At 52.0% G+C, this 21,510-nt stretch overlaps 1 protein-coding gene across 1 annotated transcript in view; it reads right to left on the reverse strand.

Moving 5' to 3' along the window:
* Nucleotides 1-6,100: 6,100 nt before the first annotated feature.
* MYO1H (myosin IH) overlaps nucleotides 6,101-21,510 on the reverse strand; it is a 60,004-nt gene continuing 44,594 nt past the window's right edge. Inside the window, exons 23-31 of the mRNA XM_015413209.1 lie at nucleotides 20,678-20,837; nucleotides 19,676-19,759; nucleotides 17,089-17,182; nucleotides 16,851-16,906; nucleotides 16,357-16,492; nucleotides 14,105-14,175; nucleotides 12,611-12,705; nucleotides 7,744-7,843; nucleotides 6,101-6,127 (exon numbers count right to left, since the gene is read on the reverse strand). Coding sequence (XP_015268695.1) covers nucleotides 6,101-6,127; nucleotides 7,744-7,843; nucleotides 12,611-12,705; nucleotides 14,105-14,175; nucleotides 16,357-16,492; nucleotides 16,851-16,906; nucleotides 17,089-17,182; nucleotides 19,676-19,759; nucleotides 20,678-20,837 — 823 coding nt within the window. The remainder of the gene's footprint in view (nucleotides 6,128-7,743; nucleotides 7,844-12,610; nucleotides 12,706-14,104; nucleotides 14,176-16,356; nucleotides 16,493-16,850; nucleotides 16,907-17,088; nucleotides 17,183-19,675; nucleotides 19,760-20,677; nucleotides 20,838-21,510) is intronic.

Here is a 21,510-nt window from a genome sequence, read left to right on the forward strand (position 1 = left end):
GGGGGGGGGGCTATTCTGACTCTAAGCCCCACTGCGCCATCTCCATGTGGGGTGCAGGCTGCCAGGGGCCTGCTGAGCCCAGGGTCCCCCTTTCCTATCTCACGTAGGCTCTGCCTGCTGAGAGCACCGTCCAGTACGTAGAAGAGGTTGGGGACTGGGCAGAATGGTTGAGAGTCCTGGGCGGGGGGGGGGGATTGCTTAATCTCCCTCTCAAAGTAGAGGCAGCCCCGTGGGTCGTCCAAGATCCTGTTGGCAGGCACCCCAAAGATTAAGGTGTGAGCTGTTGGCATGAAGACACTCGAAAGAAGAAGCGTCCACTCCAAAGCGTTGGAGGCGCTGCGCACCAAAAAGACAGCTTTCGCCAATTTCCCTCCCCGTCTTGGACACCTATCTTCTGGTTTGCACAGGCCCAGAATGTGGGGGGGGGGGGGGGGGCTTTGATATTGCCCCTTTGTCATACCTGTTCCTTGTGCACCTGAAGCTGTCGAAGCCTCTGATAGACAAAGGTGTGTGATGTGCAGTTCCCTCTGCCGTGCCCTTTCTCGGAGGCTGGGGTCTCAACATGCCCCCGGGTTTCACTGGCAACGTTTACCCGCCGCTCTGCCCTCTATAGCTTGGCCTGGCTTTTGGCCGCCTCTGCATGTTTCTCCCAGCGGCCACCTCTGTGCTCTCCCTCCTGTCTGTCTCAGGCCCAGCGTTCCCACAAGCTTGGCCTCTTTCTTAGTATGCCGTAGACGGTTTCAGCATGTAGAATTTTTCTAGCAAGGTCATGATGGGTTTGTGCAAGAGGAAAGGGGAAGAAGGCATAAGAGAGCCCGTTTGGTGTCGTGGTTAAGTGCGCGGACTCTAATCTGGGAGAACCGGGTTTGATTCCCCACTCCTCCTCCACTCGCAGCTGTTGGATGACCTTAAGGAAGCCGTAGTTCTCTCAGAGCTGTTCACTCTGTCAAGAGCTCTCTCAGCCCCACTGGGTGTCTGTTGTGGGAAGGGGAAGGGAAAGGAGTTTGTAAGTCGCTCTGAGACTCCCAGTGAAGGGCAGGCTATACATCCAATCTCCTCCTTCTCCTAAGTAGGAAGGGAAAGGAGAGAAAACTTGGGAGGAGGGGGAGCTTAGGCACAGGGAAGCTATAGCCCCAGCAGTGCTTGCGTGGGGTTTGAAAAGCCTCCTCCCCCCCCCCACAGGAGGGAAATGCTGCAGCATCGTCTTTGCTGTCAAAGGAGTCCTCTTTGCCAGAGGATCCAGCAGCCGGCCAGCACGAGTCTGCCCCATTTTAGGACTGCATCGCCCCCGAATCTGCATCCAACCCATTCCGTCAGCTTGCTTGGGTGTCCCACGCCTAGAATATTTGCAAAGAGGCGGCAGAGGAAGGGGTGGGGTGCAGCCCTTTTCCTGGCTCTGTTCTGCTCAGGGGAGGGGAGGGGCTGTTTGCTCAGGATCAAGAATGTGCCTAAAGGAAGTGCAGCCTCTGGCTGTCGAGGACACAAGCCATGCAAGGGGGGGGGACGTGGGGCCAGCCTCAAAAGGGCGGGGAGCACAGCGTGTAAGCAGGTATCGAGCTAGTATGGGCTCTCTCTCTCTTTCTCGGAGAGCCAGTTTGGTGTAGTGGTTAAAGTGCGCGGACGCTAATCTGGGAGAACCGGGTTTGATTCCCCACTTCTTCACTTGCAGCTGCTGGATGACCTTGGGCAAGCCGTAGTTCTGACAAGAGCTGTCCTTGAAAAAGAGCAGTTTCTGTCAAGAGCTCTCTCAGCCCCACCCGCCTCCCAGGGTGTCTGTCTGTTGTGGGAAGGGGAAGGGAAAGGAGTTTGTCAGCCACTCTGAGTAGTGAAGGGCAGAGTATAAATCCAATCTTCTCCTCCTCCTCCTCCCTCCTCTCTTCTCTGTCCTTACAGGGGGGGCGGGGGTCACTTATAGTGGTATGAGTCAACAGACTTACAAGGCAGGCTGCTTCATGCACTCGGTGAAAAAGGAAAGGCGGCCTGCACAGGCGCTGCTGCCTTCTGTCCCACCTAAGTTTACCCTCACAGCTCCTATGTCAGGGAGCTTACATCCGAAAAGAGTGGAGGGACGCCTCCCCCCGGCCTGCTCTGCCACTGCAAAACATTTCCAGTGGGGCCACTGCGGAACCTCAGCCGTCCTCGACTTCTACTCACAAAAACAGCTGCAATCTCCCAGATGCTTCTGGTTGGAGCCCAGAAAGTTGGCAAGTGGTTGGCACACCAGGTGGGGCCCGCCGACTGGGTCAGTGGCCCTGGGCTGCCACGGAAGAGCCCCGTCGCCCCAATAGGAGACCGCTCCTTGCGCCTTCTGCCTCCTGGCCGCTGCTGCTGGCACTGAGAGGTCCGTAGGGGAGGGACCCGGACATGTTCATTTTCTTGCAGGCATTCCTAGTGTTGGCTGAGTGTGCTGCAGAGATGGGGATTGGGGAGGGGGTGTTTGTGTGCACTGATTCAGCAGCCCCCCCCCCAGATTTAAGGCCACAAACTGTCCCTGCACATGCATGGCCCCGGGGGAGACCCCTGCCTCCCCAGAAGTGCAGAGGGCCACCTCCCGTCCTCTCCCCCACGTGCTGGGCCACACCCCGGGGTGGGGGGCACAACATTCCAGCTGCTCAAGGTTACCACGGCAGTAACCCCCGCCTCTTTCCAGTGTGTAGAACCAATGATGGCTTATTCTTATGTGTGTGTGTGTGTGTGTGTGTCAGTGTTTCACACCGATCTGGGAAGGGAGAAAATAAACGAGAAACTTTTCTTATTTAAATGTGCCTCTGCGCTTCCTTGAAAGGAGCTCCCCGTTTGCTTTCTCCTGCATCGTTTCAGCGGCCAAGGCAAAGGGGTCATTTACCAGTGTTCCCTCTCAGCTGAGTGAGTGTGAACTAGCTCACAGTGTTTTAGCCTCCGGCTCACACTTCTTTTGGGTCTCAGCTCAGGAAGGATGGCTCCAGGGCAGACTCATTGATGCAGGAGCCAAATCGCTCGCTCACAACTTTAGCGCCAGGAGCTCACAGAGTAGAGTTTTTGCTCACAAGACTCCGCAGCGCAGAGGGAGCGTGGCACATTCCTTGCAGGGTGTGGCCCTGCGATCACGGCAGGACAGCATGGCCTCCTTAATCTGGAGCAGGATGCTCTGTTTTTCGGCCAGTCGAGAGCACCAGCAGCCAGCTCCAAATTCTCTTGTCTCACTAACCTGTTAATGTTCTTTGAGGGGGTGAACAAACATGTGGACAAGGGGGATCCAATAGATATTGTTTACCTTGACTTCCAGAAAGCTTTTGATAAAGTTCCTCATCAAAGGCTCCTAAGTAAGCTCAAAAATCATGGGATAAAAGGACAAGTCCTTTTATGGATCAAAAACTGGCTAATTAATAGAAAACAGAGAGTGAGTATAAATGGGCAGTTCTCCCAGTGGAGGGGGGTAAGCAGTGGGGTAGCACAGGGATCAGTACTTGGTCCACTGCTTTTTAACTTGTTCATTAATGATTTGGAGTTGGGAGTAAGCAGTGAAGTGGCTAAATTTGCGGATGATACGAAGTTGTTCAGGGTGGTGAAAACCAGTGAGGATTGTGAGGCACTCCAAAGGGATCTGTCAAAGATGGGCGAGTGGGCGTCAACATGGCAAATGGGGTTCAATGTGGCCAAGGGCAAGGTGATGCACATTGGAGCCAAAAATCCTAAATATAAATACACGTTGATGGGGTCTGAACTGGCAGAGACTGAGCAAGAGAGAGATCTTGGAGTTGTAGTGGATAACTCACTGAAAATGTCGAGACAGTGTGTGACTGCAATAAAGAAGGCCAATGCTATGCTGGGGATTATTAGGAAGGGTATTGTAAACAGATCAGCCAATATAATAATGCCCCTATATAAATCAATGGTGCGACCTCATCTGGAATACTGTGTGCAATTCTGGTCACCACACCTTAAAAAGGATATTATAGCTTTGGAAAAAGTGCAGAAAAGAGCAACTCGAATGATAAAAGGGTTGGAACACTTTCCCTATGAGGAAAGGTTAAGGCGCTTAGGGCTCTTTAGCTTGGAGAAACGACGACTGAGGGGTGACATGATTGAGGTTTATAAGATTATGCATGGGAAAGAGCAGGTAGAGAAAGAGGTACTTTTCTCCCTTTCTCACAATACAAGAACCCGTGGGCACTCCATGAAATTGCTGAGCGGTCGGGTTAGAACGGATAAAAGGAAGTACTTCTTCACCCAAAGAGTGATTAACACTTGGAATTCACTGCCACAGGAAGTGGTGGCGGCTACAAGCATGGACGGCTTCAAAAGGGAATTAGATAAGCATATGGAGCAGAGGTCCATCAGTGGCTATTAGCCACAAGGTATAGATAGGGACTCTGGGGCAAGTGATGCTCTGTCATCTTGGTGCTTGGGGGGGGGGTCAACAGTGGGAGGGCTTCTGGTGTCCTGGCCCCACTGGTTGTCCTCCTGATGGCACTGGTATTTCTGGCCACTGTGGGATACAGAGTGTTGGACTGGATGGGCCTTTGGCCTGATCCAACATTGGCATCTCTTATGTTCTTAAGCCCCCCCCCCCGACTGCCTCTCAGTTCAGGGTAGGAAGAGAATGCAAGCAAAAAGACTTTGCAACGGAGGGCGGAGCACAGCCCCATCCTCACAGGCGAATCTTCCCTTGATGCCCGCGTCTGAGTCACAAGAAGGAAACACCGTCCCCTCTTTCCTCCACGGCCGCAGGCTCCTCCAGAACAACTCCTCCACTTGCAGCTGCTGGTGTGACCTTGGGTCAGTCACAAGTTCTTTCAGAGCTGTTCTCTCAGGGGCAGTTCTCAAGAGAGCACTCTCAGCCCCACCGACCTCACAGGATGTCTGTTGTGGGGAGGGGAAGGGAAAGGTGATTGTGAGCCGGTCTGAGACTCCGAGTGAAGGGCGGGGCATATATCCAATCTCTTTTTCTTCAGAGGATCTGGTTATTATGTGTCCTGAAGCACACACTCGGGTCCACTCAGGGCTTTTTTTGTAGAAAAAGCCCAGCAGGAACTCATTAGCATAATAGGCCACACCCAACAGCAGGAACTTATTAGCCTATTAGGCCACACCCCTGGCAGCACAGGTCATTAGCATATGAGGTCACACCCCCATGTTACCAGAAGTGTGCTCATCCAGCCACACCCACCTTTTGCTTCTCATTCTGTTTACCTTGTTTGTTGTCCAAACCCAGGGCCTTTTTTTGTAGCAGGAACTCCTTTGCATGTTAGGCCACCCCCCCCCTAATGTAGCCAATCCTAATGAGTTTCTGCTGTTGGGTGTGGCCTATTATGCTAATGAGTTCCTTCTGGGCGTGGCCAACTCAGGAGCCAGCCGGAACGCCGTTCCTATGCGTTCCTGCCCAAAAATAGCCCTGGGTCCACTCCCTTTTCAGACCCAGCCAGACAGAAACTTACACACAGACACACAAATCAGTTTCGGGCCCTTGTAACTTTTTCTCCATCTCTTTATTTGCATCACCATTTACAATACCTGGTGCCTCACTCTTGTGTCAACGAGACAGAATTCCAGCCGCAGGCAGCATTGCAGCTGGCGACCGCTGCAAGCCGGGGTCTGGAACGTCCCCTCTGCAGCTGTGGACGGCAAAAAGTAAGGGCCACTCATACCCCTCCTGCTACCGGCCTGCCAGCAACTTGGTCCGGTAGGAAGGAACCCAGACTTCTTCCCGGCCGGGAGGTCATCAAGATTTTGCCCTCCTCTTTCGTAAGCAGCTGGAAACCCCTCTTGTGGTCGCAGAGAGTTGTTTTTGTTTAAAAAGGCTTCGACCCATTAAGTGCAGTGAAGACGGAAATTATTTTGAACATGGATTATACAGAGACGGTCACAGATCTACAGCTCTAATAGCGTTAACATCAGTTGTTGGACATTTATGGGTAATGGTGGGTCCTGTCATTAACAGCTGCATATATTAGATACGTATATTGCTTTTTTGAAATGGAAAGACGCAAGTGAGATGCATCTGCTGCAGTCCTATGGCATCCGAACTCTCAAGGACGCGGCTCTTTGTACAGGGTGTTGGTGATAGCCTTCTGTTCCTAGCAGCCGTGGTTAACGGGCAAAACTTGACCTCGTGCTCCCATCAGGGTTTCTTCACTTTGGGCGATACCTTTTGGAGTTAAACATAACGGTTGTCAGACGGAGGACAGAAACAAATTCCCTTCTCGTTTAGTATCCCCAGCAAGTGGAAGGCATCTTCACCCAAACAAGAAGACAGAGAAATGGCAGCTGAATTAGATTTAAAAAAAAACACAACACTTTAAACCAGGGGTGTCAAACATGCGGCCCAGGGGCCGGATGAGGCCCCCGGAGGGTTTCCATCAGGCCCGCAATAGAACTGGTAATCTCCTGCTTCCAGTTCTTCTGTTGCTGCATCATAGCTTGCTTTGCCAGACTCTCTTAATCGCTCAGCCATTTCATGTTTTAACCTGGGTCCTAGACTCAGTAATCTGAGCATGAGATTTCTGTAGTGAATGTTGAGAAAGCAAAAGTAGGTTTGCAGCTTACAGATACACACGTGAACAGCATATTCAAGATTGCAACAGCACAGACATTTTGATGCAGTAATTCAGAGCAAGAGGTGTCAGTTATCAGATACTGCTAAATAAACAAAATATTTAAGCATGTTTTTAAGTAAAAAAAACCCAAACCCTTTGTGTTTGTGTCCTTTATAAAGTTTATATCTCCACTCCCTGGCATTACGTTTTATGACACACATGGCCCAGCCCACCAAGGTCTCATTTATGTCAGATCTGGCCCTCATAACAAATGAGTTCAACACCCCTGCTTTAAAGGATGACACATCCTTTGACAACACATGTCAGTGATAATGGCACAGGCTAGCCTGATCTCATCAGATCTTGGAAGCTAAGCAGGGCTGGCTCTGGTTAGTATTTGGATAGGAGCAGGGGTCATTTCGTAGAAAAAGAGGTATGGGAGCTCATTAGCATAACTGACTAGCGTAACTTATTTGCATATGACACACCCCATGGCATCACCAGAAGTGTGTCAGAAGGCAACGCCCACCCCTCAGGCTCCACTGGACTGTTTTGGATTGCTAGCTATTGGGGGGGGGGAAACGTGCAGATCTGTCCTCGCAGAGGAGGGAGAGCTTGTGCCTGAATAAAACTTGGCCTTAAAGGTGCCACTGGATTGTTTTGGACCGGGGGGCTCTGCAATTTACCTGGCTGCTTCTTGCTCTGACTGAGGGCTGCTGGGAGCAGTGGGCGGGGCTTGTTGCCTGTGCCCGCCCCCTGGGCTCTTTACTGCCGGAGCTCCGCTTCTGTGCGCTCCGGCAGGAAATGACCCCTGCCTATCCCTAAATTCAGCTACTGTAACAGAAGAATGGCGAGCAGCTAATATGACACCAATTTTTAAAAAGAGATCCAGAAGAGAAGCAGGTAATTACAGGCCAGTCAGCCTAAGGTCCGTCCCAGGCAAATTAGTAGAAACTGTCATCAAAGATAGAACGGTTAGGGACAAAGCTTGTGGAGGGGAAATCAGCATGGCTTCTTGCAAAGGAATGTTCTGCCTCACCAACCTTTTGGAGTTCATTGAAAAAGTGGAGGACTCTTACCATGGAAGCTCACTGGGTGACCCTGGGCCGGTCACAGGCTCTCAGCCAGACCTACCTGGACAGGGTTGTTGTGAGGATGAGGAGGATGGAAGCCATTCTGGGCCCCCAACTGGGGAGAAAGGGGCGGTAAAATGGAAGCAAGGACTCACCACCGTCAGTAGTCCACTTTTGGCCTTGTAGATCCGAGACTCGTGTGCCGTCGTGAAAACAATGCTGGATTCTTTCCCAGCCCCCAAGCTGTATATGAGGCTACAAAACACACACACACACACACATCAGGCTTTCTTCAGCGCAGCTCCAAAGCCATCGCGGCATCTTAAAGTCATGGAACTTGCCGGTTAGGGACTTAATGCCAAAGTTGCTTATACCGATCACAAAGAGCAATTTGTGCAGTGCAGGCACGGAACGGTAACTCACGGCCCTGATCAGGGGCACGGTACCCTCTGCACCCACATGACCAGGATGCCAAACACGGTTCCAGGCTCGTGAAGATTAAGTGGTGCTTGCCTTCTGATTGACACAGAAGTTCTACCCTGCCTGAGTTGTTCAGATGTGAAGGGAAACAAGCCGATGAGAAGGGCCCCTGCCCCAAGGAATTTACTATCTAAACCAGGGGTGTCAAACATGCGGCCCGGGGGCCGGATCAGGCCCCCAGAGGGCATCTATCAGGCCTGCAGTGGAATTGGCTGTCTTCTGCTTCTCCTTCCATTTCTGCTGCTGCTGCGTCATTGTAGGTTTGCAGCTTACAGATACACACCTGAACCAGTGTTCCCTCTAAGCTGAGTTGGTGTGAGCGGGCTCACGGTTTTTTAGCCTCCAGCTCACACATTTTTGCCTTAGTTCAGGAAGGATGGCTCCAGCGCAAACTGATTTATGCGGTAGCCAAATCACTCGCTCACAAATTTAATGCCAGGAGTTCAAAAAGTAGAACTTTTGCTCACAAGACTCCGCAGCTTAGAGGTAACTTTGACCTGAACAGCAGACTCAAGATTCCAACAGCACTGACATTTTGATGCAATAATTCAGAGCAAGAGATGTCAGTTATCAGACACTCTTAAATAAAACATTGCAAGAATGCTAATGTTCTAAGCATGTTTTTATTTTAAGTTTAAAAAAAAAACCCTTTGTGTTTGTGTCCTTTATAAAGTTTATATCTCCGCTACCTGGCATTACCTTTTATGACATGCATGGCCCGGCCCAACAAGGTCTCATTCATGTCAGATATGGCCCTCATAGCAAATGACTTCGACACCCCTGATCTAAACCTCAGCAGAGGGGAAGGGCACAAGGGATGGAGGAGAGGCACAAACCCTTTGGTGACCCATCTTTTCCTCTGCTGTGGCCTTTACCACTGGCCTGATAGAAGGACGTCTCGCTGATGGAGTTTTTCCCATTACTTCATCACCAATGCCTACAAAAGTTTCCGGTAATGTGTTTTGGTAGCAGACTGCTCTGGGGACCAAGCTACATGCTAGGTGGGAGATGGAGGCTGGATCTCCTAACGTTTCTTGCCCTTTAACAGAGGTACACCTATGCAGGGGGGGGGAACGACCTATGTGACTGCAGTGGGTGGACAGGAGGAGCCGATACAGTACAGGTGAGCCGCCGTGTTGCTCCGAAGCAACAGAACAAAGTTTGAGTCCAGTGGCACCAGTAACACCCACAAAGTTTAATTCTGGGTCTAAGCTTTCTAATGCACGTGAAACCTTATACCCAGGATTAAACTTTGTTGGTCTTAAAGGGGCCCCTGGACTCAAACTTTGGTCTACTGAGACAGGGCATTTTGTCATGCTGGGGAAATGGTGACCACATTTGGGGGGGGGGGGGACACAAGATCTCTTCCCCCTGGCCACTGCCTCATACAAAGCCCCCCCCCACTTCAATTTTGAGTGTTTTTTTTTTAATTGGGAGCTCCAAGTGCTGGTCTGTCGTAAAGGGTAGGGGAGTCGCATTCTTCAGATTCACAGGCGCTTTGCAGGGGGGGGAATGAAAACAAGAGCTTCGTTTCAAGTGCTGAAAGGAATTAGGGAGTTAACAGAAACTATTTGCGGAAGAGATGGCTTTTCAGAAGGGATTTGAGCTATGAGAGATCTGGGAAAGGCAGCCGGGGGAAGAGGGGGGAGCAGAAATTAGACTTGGGGGGGTTGCTGGCTTAATGTCTTCATAAACAGAAGAAGAGGAAGAAGAGGAGGAGGAGGATTGGATTTATACCCCACCCTTCACTACCGAAGGTGTCTCAGAGCGGTTTACAATCTCCTTTCCCTTCCCCTCCCCACAACAGACACCCTGTGAGGTAGGCAGGGCTGAGAGAGCTCTGACAGAAACTGCTCTTTTTTCCAGGACAGCTCTTATCAGAGCTACGGCTTGCCCAAGGGCATCCAGCAGCTGCAAGTGGAGGAGTGGGGAATCAAACCCGGTTCTCCCAGATTAGAGTCCGCGCACTTCACCACAACACCAAACTGGCTCTCTTAAGACTGATTCGCACGTGACAAAATCCTCCTTGGGCTGCCACCGAGCTTTTTAAATAGACCCACTCGGGGAATTCCATGCTTCCCAGGCATACAAAAGCCTGACTGGGACCAGGACACCCACCCGCAGGGAGAAAAGGGGGCTTCAGACTTAGAAGAAGAAGAAGAGATTGGATTTATACCCCGCCCTTCACTACCCAAAGGTGTCTCAGAGCGGCTTACAAACTCCTTTCCCTTCCCCTCCCCACAACAGACACCCTGTGAGGGAGGTGGGGCTGAGAGAGCTCTTGACAGAAACTGCTCTTTTTCAAGGACAGCTCATATCAGAACTACGGCTTGCCCAAGGTCGTCCAGCCAGGTGCAAGTGGAGGAGTGGGGAATCAAACCCGGTTCTCCAAGATTAGAGTCCGCGCACTTAACCACTACACCAAACTGGCTCTTATGGCTGCCACTGCTATTTGCTCTGCTGGGGAGACTGATAAGTGCTGAAGGCTGCACACAGATTTCCCCAACAGCTCATAGCAGCCCCCAGGGCCATTTTCAAGCTGGGAAAACAGTGCAGAAGAAGAGTTTGGATTTCTACCCCACCCTTCACTACCCAAGGGAGTCTCAGAGCAGCTTACAAACTCCTTTCCCTCCCCCTCCCCACAACAGACACCCTGTGAGGTAGGCGGGGCTGAGAGAGCTCTGACAGAAACTGCTCTCTTTCAAGGACAGCTCTTATCAGAACTACGGCTTGCCCAAGGTCATCCAGCCAGGTGCAAATGGAGGAGTGGGGAATCAAACCCGGTTCTCCAAGATTAGAGTCCGCGCACGTCACCACTATACCAGCCTGCCACCCCTTCTCCCCATGAGTAATGGCCCTGAGCTGAATCAGGTCTGTGCATGCTTGGAAACCGTGGAATTCCCAGAACACCCCTAACTTAAAGTCCTCATGGGCTTTGTAACGTGTGAATGGTTTGTACGAAATTCAACCCTCTCCAGCTGGCTAAGTAGTTCTTGTTTTCTCGAGGCAACCGATTTACAGCGCAGTAAAAAAATACCTAACCTGGGCGGCCCAGGCCAGCCTGACCTCAGAGACTAAGCAGGGTCAGCCCTGGTTAGTATTTGGATGGGAGTCTACTGAGGAGCTGCGGTGGCTCAAGTGGTTAAGACGCTGAACTGCAGGCTGTGGAAGGTCGGTAGTTCAGCAGTTCGAGACCCAAGTGCGCCGCATGATGGCGTGAGCTCCCGTCTCTAGTTCCAGCTCCTGCCAACCTAGCAGTTCGAAAGCAAGAAACTGCAAGTAGATAAATAGGGACCGCTTCGGTGGGAAGGGAACAGCGTTCCGTGCGCCTTGGTGTTTAGTCACGCCGGCCACATGACCACGGAAACGTCTTTGGACAGCGCTGGCTCTTCGGCTTTGAAACGGAGATGAGCACCGCAACCCTTGAGTCGGACTCGACTGGCTTTCGAGCAAGGGAACCTTTATCTTTACTACTGAGGAAGTCCAGGCAGAGGCAGGCGATGGCAAACTTAGTCTGCCCTGACTAAGAGATCTCGGGCGAGTCCAATCACCTCAGATCCTGGAAGTTAAGCAGATTCAGCCCTGGTTAGTCCTTGGACGGGAGACCACCAGGAAATAACCAGGCAATGCTCCCTCTAAGCTGTGGAGTCTTGTGAGCAAAAATTCTACTTTGGGAGCTCCCGGCCACTGCATAAATTAGTTTGCTCTGGAGCCATCTTTCCTAGGCTAAGACAAAAAAACTGTGAGCCGGAGGCTAAAGAACTGTGAGCCGGCTCACACTAACTCAGCTTAGAGGGAACACTGATACCAGGGTCTGTTCTCTCTCTCTCTCTCTTGTAAGTGTTTGAGGGGCTGTCAAGAGGAGGGCAGGGAGCTGTTCCTGTTGGCAGCAGAGGAGAGGACTCGCAAGAATGGGTTGAAATTAAGGGTGGGAAGCTACGCTCCCTCCAAGCTGTGGAGTCGTGTGAGCAAAAATTCTACTTTGTGAGCGACTGCCATTAAAGGTGTGAGCCAGCGATTGGGCTCCTGCATCAATTAGTTTGCTCTGGAGCCCTCCCTTCCTGAGCCGAGACAAAAACGTGTGAGCCAGAGGGTAAAAAACTGTGAGCCAACTCACGCTAACTCAGCTTAGAGGGAACACTGGTGGGAAGGTACCGGCTGGATATTAGGGAAAACCTCTTTACAGTCAGAGTTGTGCATTGGTGGAATCAGCTGCCCGGGGAGGTGGTGAGCTCCCCCTCCCTGGCAGTCTTGAAGCAGTGGCTGGACAGACACTGGCCAGGGATGCTCTAGGCTGATCCTGCACTGAGCAGGAGGGTTGGACTAGATGGCCTCTAGGCCCCCTCCCAGCTCTGTGATTCTATTCTATGAGGGTCGTGACGCGGAGACAGGCCAATGGCAAACCACCTCTGCATGTCCCTTGCCTTGAAAGCCCCAAGGGGGCGCCATAAGGCAACGGCGCCTTGATGCCCCCACAAAAAGGGCAAGCCACACACAAGAGGTTTCTTCTCTGGCCACACAGTTCAGCAGCAGAATGCTCACCTCCCCTGGGCGACTGCAATGTCCTCCTTGTTGGCCGCCAAGCAGAGTTTGGTGGCCGTCTCAAACAGCTTTTCACACTGCAGAATGATGTCTCCCTGGAGGCGAGAAGAGAGCCCGTCCGTTTGGCTCAGCACAGCCGCAAGAAGAAACAGCCACCGCTCCAGAAAGGGGCTCCGGCAGAGGTTCCCATTCCAGAGATGTGCCCCCTCCCCCCACCCCCAGCCTTCAACCACTGGGATCAAGAGCAGATTTATCATTTTAAGGAGGGCACAGGGGTCAAGAGGTTGCCAGGAAACTACACAGTGCTATGGAGTAGTTTTATACTCACTTGAACACATGAAGCGGCCCTCCTACCGAACCAGGACCCCCCTTGGTCCATCAAGTTTAGTATTGTCTACTCAGACCGGCAGCAGCTCTTTCCCATCACCTCCTGCTAAATCCTTTAGCTGGAGATGCCGGGGATTGAACTGGGGACCTTCTACATGCCAAGTAGGTGCTCTCGCACTGAGCCACGGCCCCTCTTTTCAGCTCTCCAGGGTCTCAGTCAGAGGTCTTTCCCATCAGCTCCTGCTAAATCCTTTAGCTGGAGATGCCGGGGATTGAACTGGGGACCTTCTACATGCCAAGCAGGTGCTCTCGCACTGAGCCACGGCCCCTCTTTACAGCTCTCCAGGGTCTCAGTCAGAGGTCTTTCCCATCAGCTCCTGCTAAATCCTTTAGCTGGAGATGCCGGGGATTGAACTGGGGACCTTCCACATGCCAAGCAGGTGCTCTCGCACTGAGCCACGGCCTCTCTTTACAGCTCTCCAGGGTCTCGGTCAGAGGTCTTTCACATCACCTACTGCCTGGTCCTTTTAATTGGAGGTGCCAGGTATTGAACCTGGGACCTTCTACATGCCAAGCAGGGGCTCTTGCACTGAGCCACAGCCCCTCTTTACAGCTCTCCAAGGTCTCCGACCAAGGTCTTTCACATCACCTCCTGCCAAATCCTTTAACTGGAGATGCTGCTGGGGATTGAGCCTGGGACCTTCTGCAAGCCAAGCAGGTGTTCTCCCACTGAGTCACGGCCCCTCTGCCCCACGAAAGTATTACTGGAGTGATCCATACAACCACCCTGTAGGGTAGGTCATTGCATGATTTTCAGCAATGCTGATGGGGAGCCAAAGTGAGCGGTACCAGCTTGCTTCGATTTGTGCCTGAAGTGAGATCTGAATGGGAGGATTTCCTGCCGCTACCCGTTGCCATCCTTGGCCCTAATGCTGGAGAACTCGCTGGAATGCAGCAGCGATGGAAGCACTCTGCATGCACTCAGAGATGCTTATCACATATCCCGAGCCCTGGCACGGAGACAATTCACAAAGCTGAGCCCCAGCTCGGATAGGTTAGTATTTGAAGCGAACTGACAACAAGCAGAAGGTCTCCCTGCAAACAGCCTGTTCAGATGTGACCTGGCATTGCATCCAGACGCAGGCAGCTTGGCCGGGATTCGGTTACCTTTTGCTGCTTACATTCTTCCGCCACGTGGACGACTAAGATTCCGTCACTCAGACCGCTGACGGAAAAACCTTGGAAGGGAAGCGCAAAAGTCTCAGTGCAGGATGAAGTCTTTATCAATCAAACGCAAAGTGTCTTTTTGTTTGTTTCGTTTTATCGCCAGGGTAACCAGCCAACCCAGCAAGAGAGCAGACTGCTGCCAAACATGCCAAGCTCTCTCCCTCTCCCTCCTGTCTTCCTCCCACAGATTTGGAGAACTGCATGTTTAAGAAATCCCCCCCCCTCCGTGCAACATTCGTCAGACCCAGGTTTTTGGCTCATTTAAGTATACAAGAAAATCCTCCTTAGCCTGAATGGGATTTCTAACGGGTTTGTTTCAGGTTTTTAAATTGCTGTGCCCTTTTAAGTCATTATCAGTTTGAATTATGGTTTCGTTAGTTGTGGTGGCTCAAGTGGTTAAGATACTGAACTGCAGACCGGAAGGTCAGTAGTTCGGCAGTTCGAGACCCGGGTGCCGCATGATGGAGTGAGCTCCTGTCTCTGGCCCCAGCTCCTGCCAACCTAGCAGTTCGAAAGCAAGAAATTGCAAGTAGATAAATAGGTACCGCTTTGGTGGGAAGGTCACAGCATTCTGTGCGCCTTGGTGTTTAGTCATGCTGGCCACGTGACCACGGAAACGTCTTTGGACAGCGCTGGCTCTTCGGCTTGGAAACGGAGATGAGCACTGCATCCCTAGAGTTTGATTTGACTGGCTTTTGAGCAAGGGAAACCTTTACCTTTACCTTTGTTGTTTGAGTTGTATACTCTTTTATGGTCTGAGGTCTTCAGGAATTTAAAAGGAAGTTGTAAACAGAAACTCCACGACATGTGCAGAATCCGGGGGGCCTTTGATTCGTTCCCCACACATGCACATCCTCAGCAGTTTCCCAAACAGTCTTCTCACAGGGAACTGTGCCCAGGTGAAGCTGTCTGGCACACAGCCTCCGCACGTGACGGAGGATTCCGGGGAGCCTTCTAGGGCCTGTACATCCCGTTCACAGAGATGACAACTGGCCAGCAGGGTCTCCCGGTTACCCCATGCAAACGGAAAGCATGCTCTAACTCAGGGGTGTCAAACATGCGGCCCGGGGGCCAGATCAGGCCCCCGGAGGGCTTCTCTCAGGCCCGCAGTGGAACTGGCTGTCTTCTGCTGCTTCTTCCAGTTCTGCTGCTGCTGCGTCATCGTAGGATTGCAGCTCACAGACACACACCTGAACAGCATACTCAGGATTGCAACAGCACAGACATTTTGATGCAATAATTCAGAGCAAGAGGCGTCAGTTAGCAGACACTATTAAATAAACAAAATATATCTAGGGTGCTCATGTTTTAAGCAAGTTTTTATTTTAAGTAAAAAAAAAAAGAAACCCTTTGTGCTTTTTATCAAGTTTATCTCTCTGCTCCCTGGCATTACGTTTTATGACACACGTGGCCTGGCCCAACGAGGCCTCCTTTATGTCAGATCCGGCCCTCATAACAAATGAGTTCGACACCCCTGCTCCAACTGAACATCTGGGGGAAGATGTGACTGTCTTTGAGGATGATGCGTGCCACCGTCAATCCTCTCCTTGAAGAACCCCAGATCAGCTTCCAAGAGGCCCCTGCTCCCCCTCTCAGGTGTGGACACGCAAAGCTGTTTGGGGCCCCGTCAGCCCACTGGGGGCCCTCCCTCCCCAGCTCAGTACCATCTACACTGAAAGCAATTTCCCAGCACTTGCTTCCTGGGAACTCCCCGGGGACAGAATCAGGGGACTTCTGTAAGCAACTCATGTGCTCCAAGGCACGGCCATTCACCCATGGCCGGTTCTCGGTTTTCGTGGGCCCCAGGCAAACAGTTCCCAGCCCCTCCCCCTGCCCTCCTCTGCCCACCACCAGGCACTCGTGTCCTCCTCCTGTCCTCCCAACTCACCCACCCCCTGCATGGCACGCCCTTCCCTTGTCTGCTCACAAGGCCTCCTCCCACTGCCCCAGGGGCACCGGGCAGCACATGAAGCAGGGAGTGTGGGTGAGGAGGCAGGGCTAGCCAGGGAGCGGGCAGGGGGTGCCGGTGGCCGTGGGCTGCCCCAAAAAGCCTGGGCCCCGGCAGCTGCCCCAACCGAGGGGGGTCTGCTGCCACCAGCCCTGCCCTCACCACACCACCAGCTGAAGAGCCACTTGGCCCAAATGCCTCAGCCCCCGGGGCGCAGTTGGGGACGCCTGCCCCCCCCTCTTACCTTTGATCATGTTGTACTCCACCTTCTCCTTGATCTTGGCCGCCTCCACCAAGTAAGAGGAAACCCGGGTCAGGACCAGCAGCCGGTCCCTGGGCTTGAAGTTTTTCTGTTCGAACTTCACCACGGGGGCCACGTACTGAAAGCCACCAAAGGCATCCCCTTAGCAGGCCCCGGAAGACGCTTCGGGGAGCACCACACTAGCAGCACATTGCAGCGTGGCACCCCGAGAGAGCCAGGGGTTCAGTGTTCCCTCTAAGCTGAGTCAGGGTGAGCCTAGCTCACAGTTTTTTAGCCTCCAGCTCAAGCATTTTTGTCTCGGCCCAGAAAGGACGGCTTCAGAGCAAACTAATTTATGCAGCAGCCCAATCGCTCACTCACAACTTTAATGCCAGTCGTTCACAAAGCAGAATGTTTGCTCACAAGACTCCACGGCTTAGAGGGAGCATCGGTTGGCATCTCTCGCCCCCACGGTGCCCGCCATTTCCCCTCTGTACCTTAATCTTCTCGTGGCGGATCAGCTGCAGGACTTTGGTGTGTAAATCGTCCTCCTCTAGGAAAGGAACAGGAACGATCATCACAGAGGGTGGGGGCACACCCACTTATAGAGTGCCCAAGGAGGGGATCCGTGGCAAACTCCCCCCCCCCGTCAATGCCAGCAAGGTCACCCAAAAGACCCATTCTCCCAAGACCAAATTCTCAACAAGTCCTGTTGTTTGTCCATCAACTACTTACTCATCCTGGTCTCGACAAACGGCTCGGGCACACTGTCGGCATAGCCCTCTTTCTTCCCACGGAAAATGTTGCTCGCAAGCACCTTCTGCTGCATCTGTTTTGGGAAATCAGAGGAAACAGGACGCCGAATGAAATTCTGACACAAGAACATCGGGACCAAACCTCAAGCGACCCTGGAGACCTGTCACTGGACCTCAGGTGAGCACTTTAGCTACAAAAATGAGTCCCAAGGACCCCACGAAGTACTTCACAACGGAAGTGCAAATCACCCCTACCCATTTCTTACTCACAAAGTGGAGCGCAATATCCGCTAGCAAGCGCTTCCTGAGTCACTAAAATTTGTCAATATATATTTAAACTGGAGTCTTAGCTTTCCCCAAGAAACCCTGGGAGTGATAGTGCAGTGAGAAAGCCAAGTTTCAGCACCAGGGGTCATTTCCTGCAGGAGCGCACAGGAGCGGAGCTCCGACAATAAAGAGCCCAGGGGGCGGGGCACATGCAACAAGCCCCACCCCCTGATCCCAGCAGCCCTCAGTTAGAGCAAGAAGCAGCCAGGTAAGTTGCAGAGCCCCCCCCCCCGGCCCCCTGGTCCAAAACAGTCCAGTGGCACCTTTAAGACCAAGTTTTATTCAGCTACAAACTCTCCCTCCTCTGCCAGGACAGATCTGCACGTCCCCCCATCCCAACAGCTAGCAATCCAAAACAGTCCAGTGGAGCCTGAGCAGTGGGTGTTGCCTTCTGAAACACTTCCGGTGATGTCAGGGGGTGTGGCATATGCAAATAAGCTTTGCTAATGAGTTATGCTAATGCGCTCCTGCACCTCTTTTTCTACGAAATGACCCCTGTTCAGCACAATCCCCGACTCTTGTCTGAATTGCTAGCCCCAGGATTCACTCCCGATACCAGGAGAACATCCGAAGAAGTATCTGAAGAAGCGAGCAGCGACTCACGAGAGCTCCTCCCCTGTCACACATTTTGTTAGTCTTGAAGGGGCTCCTGGACTCTGGCTCTTTTCCACGGCAGGCACCTTTGAGGAAGTCTTGAGTCCAGATTTGAGTCCAGTGGAACCTTTAAGACCAAAGCAGTGTGCATGCACACCAAAGCTTATACCCAGAGTAAAACTTTGTTGGTCTTATAGGTGTCCACTGGACTCGAACTTGGTTCCGCTGCTTCAGACCAACGCAGCGCCCCCCCCCCGACTGTATCCATATCCCAGGATGCAGTTTAGAATACACTGAGTTATAACAAGTGTCTCTGGTCCATCGCAGAGCACCTGTTCCATGCTGCTTGGTTAGATCGCCAAACTCCAGGCGCGGCCTGGAAATCTCCTGGAATGACAACGGATCTCCAGACGACAGAGATCGGTTCCCCTGGAGAAAAGGGCTGCTTTGGAGGGTGGGCTCTTGTCATGATCTGGGCTGTGCTATCAGAGGCCTACTAGGCCCAGGGAGCCTGGCTAGCTGTAGGTGAGGCTGGGCCTACAACTCCCAGAAGCCCCTGAGAGGTTTTGGAGCCAAAATTGACCAATAGGAAAAGAGGAGGGCTTGGAATAAAAGATCTGGAGCAGCAGGAAAAGCTGTTCTTCTTCCCAGAGGGCAGAGCCAGAAGGAAGGCTGCTGCAGGGAAGAAACACTCATCCTGAGGGAAGGGTGAGTAGTCTAAGGCCACTGCAGATAGTGAGCTAGGGACAGTATATATTTAGACACGTTAGGGCATTTGATTTCTTTTATTATCACCCACTTACTGTTATTCTGTACCTTGTTTGTTTGACCTCCTATAAAATAAAACTTTCCCTTGTTGTACGCTGCCTGGTCCTCACGCCTATTATTCGGCCAAAAGGGAGGTCTGAAGGTCTTGGGAGGGTGCTCTGGGCCTTCTCAAGGGATCCTAAATCCAGAGTGGTGGCAGCGTCAGGTGACACCCCGCCTGAGCCATGACAGCTCTATGACAACCAGGATGGTGAGAGGGTTGGAATCCAAGTCTTAGGAGGAAAGGCTGAAAGAGCTGGGTCTGTTTAGCCTGGGAAAGAGAAGGCTTAGAGGGGACATGATTGCTGTCTTCAAGTATCTGAAGGGCTGTCGTGTAGAAGATGGAGCGGATCTATTCTCTCTTGCTCCGGATTGCAAGACTATATCTAATGGGTGGAAATTACGAGGGAGTTGTTACCGGCTAAATATCAGGAGGAACTTCCTAACTGTCAGAGTGGTTGAGGAGTGGAACAGACTACCTCAGGAGGTGGTGGGTGCTCCTTCGCTGGAGGTTTCCAAGCGGAGGCCAGACGACCATCTTTCGGGTATGTTGTAGGGCTATTTTTCGGCTGTGCTCCTGCAGAGTGCAGGGGGCTGGACTAGATGACCTGCAAGGTCCCTCCCAACTCTAACATTCTATGATTCTTTCCTCCCCAAACCCTGCCCAGGCTCCACTCCCCAAATCTCCACGAATTAACCAAGCCACAGTTGGGAACCCCACTGATGAGCCACCATCAGCTCCCATGTGCCCATGGGCCAAGAACTGGGCTCCCGCGCAGCATGATGCCCAGGCAGGCCAGCATCTCTGCCTCCAGAGTATTTGCAAACCCAGGACTTACTTGTGCTTTCCTCTCCGCTGTGATGCTGCGGCAGTATTTCCTCACGAGGGTCCTAATGCAGAGCTTCTTCAGGTGCTCAGAAGTCTTTGTAGGAGGGAGAAAGAGCGGTCGTTTGATACGGGAACTGCCAGAGGCCAAGGCTGTGTGTGCAAAAGGGCCCCAGTGCAATCCCCGGCAACTCCCAGTAAAAAGCTTGCAGAGTCCGGTCCTGGGCCCACAAAGTTCAGGGCTCTCCGGGCTCCGGCCAGCAGAGGGAGGTCTTCCCAGCACCTCCGTCTCACGATCCTTTCAGCTGGAGATGCCAGGACTGAACCTTAGACCTCTGGCATGCAAAGCGGTGGTCCTTTCCCGAAATATGTGATGTTGTCTTATACCAGGGACAATGCTCCTTCTAAGCTGTGGAGTCTTGTGAGCAAAAATTCTACCTTGTGAGCTACTGGCATTAAAGTTGTGAGCCAGCGGTTTGGCCGCTGCATCAATTAGTTTGCTCTCTGGAGCCCTCCTTCCTGAGCCAAGACAAAAATCTGTGAGCTGGAGGCTAAAAATCTGCGAGCTAACTCACACTAACTCAGCTTAGAGGGAACACTGCAATGCTCCCTTTAAGCTGTGGAGTTTTGTGAGCAAAAATCCTACTCTGTGAGCTGCTGGCATTAAAGTTGGGAAGCGAATGATTTGGCTCCTGCATAAATTAGTTTGCTCTGGAGCCATCCATCCCGAACCAAGACAAAAATGTGTGAGCCGGAGGCTAAAGAACTGTGAGCTAGCTCGCACTAATTCAGCTTAGAGGGAACACTGACCAGGGAAGCCACTGGGCCAATAGCTCAGCCACTGTCTCCTCCAACTGCATGCAAAGCAGATGCTCCGCCACTGAGCCACGGCACTCCACGCAAAGCGCATGGACACGTGAAGGCTGGTATGTTCATGTGATTTAAGTAATGAGGCTGTTGATGATGTGATACAGCAAGAACCCGCCCGCCTTTCAGTAGGACCCTTGGTTCCTACCTCTTGCAAGAGCGCAGGTGGCTGAAGCCAGGTTTGGTCCAAGACGGTCTTCGGAAGATGCTCCCTCAGCTTCATAATGTAGGTGTAGCGCGTGAGCTTCACGTAGTCCTCGTTTTCAGGGTTCAGGGGCTGCTTTCGGTTTATGAAGCCTTTTATGTACCTGCCGGAAGGGAAGTGCCTCAAACTCAGGACTGGCTGACCCACAATCCCCCCCCCCCAAACACACACACACACGCTTTCCAGAGGAGGGACAAACGGGACTGGACAAATTGCTATGACACCACCCATCAGCACAGTATTTTCCAGCTGGCAGAAGGGAAAGTATTCTGAACTAAAAAAGTAAAGTGCGCATGCAGACATGAAAACAGTCCTTTTCTCCCTTTCTCATAAGAAGAAGAACTCGTGGGCACTCCATGGAATTGCTGAGCGGTTGGGTTAGAACTCTTTGACATCAAAGAAAGCCTGTAATGCGCCGTCCGGCCAGGCGGTGGCAGTGCTGCGTTGCAACGTGAAGCAGTCCTGGAGAAAAGCTGACGACATCAAGCCACGCTGAGGGAAAATGCCGTTGGAACATGTCTGACCCTACAGCTGAACAAACTCCCCGTCGGCTGCGAACGTGTGTGATTTAAAGATTTATATGTTGTCTTCCCTTACCCCTTTGAATCATTGTTAGTCCCGTGTGTATATGAGTAACTGTAAATCGCTCAGAGCCAGCAAGCTCTGCAGGATTGAGCGATTAATAAATTGAAAGATTATTATTATTATTATTATTATTATTATTATTATTATTATTATTATTATTATTATTATTATAAGTCCTTCTTCACCCAAAG

Source organism: Gekko japonicus, unplaced genomic scaffold, assembly GCF_001447785.1.
Source record: "Gekko japonicus isolate JY-2015 unplaced genomic scaffold, Gekko_japonicus_V1.1 scaffold10, whole genome shotgun sequence".
Classification (NCBI taxonomy): Eukaryota; Metazoa; Chordata; class Lepidosauria; order Squamata; family Gekkonidae; genus Gekko; species Gekko japonicus.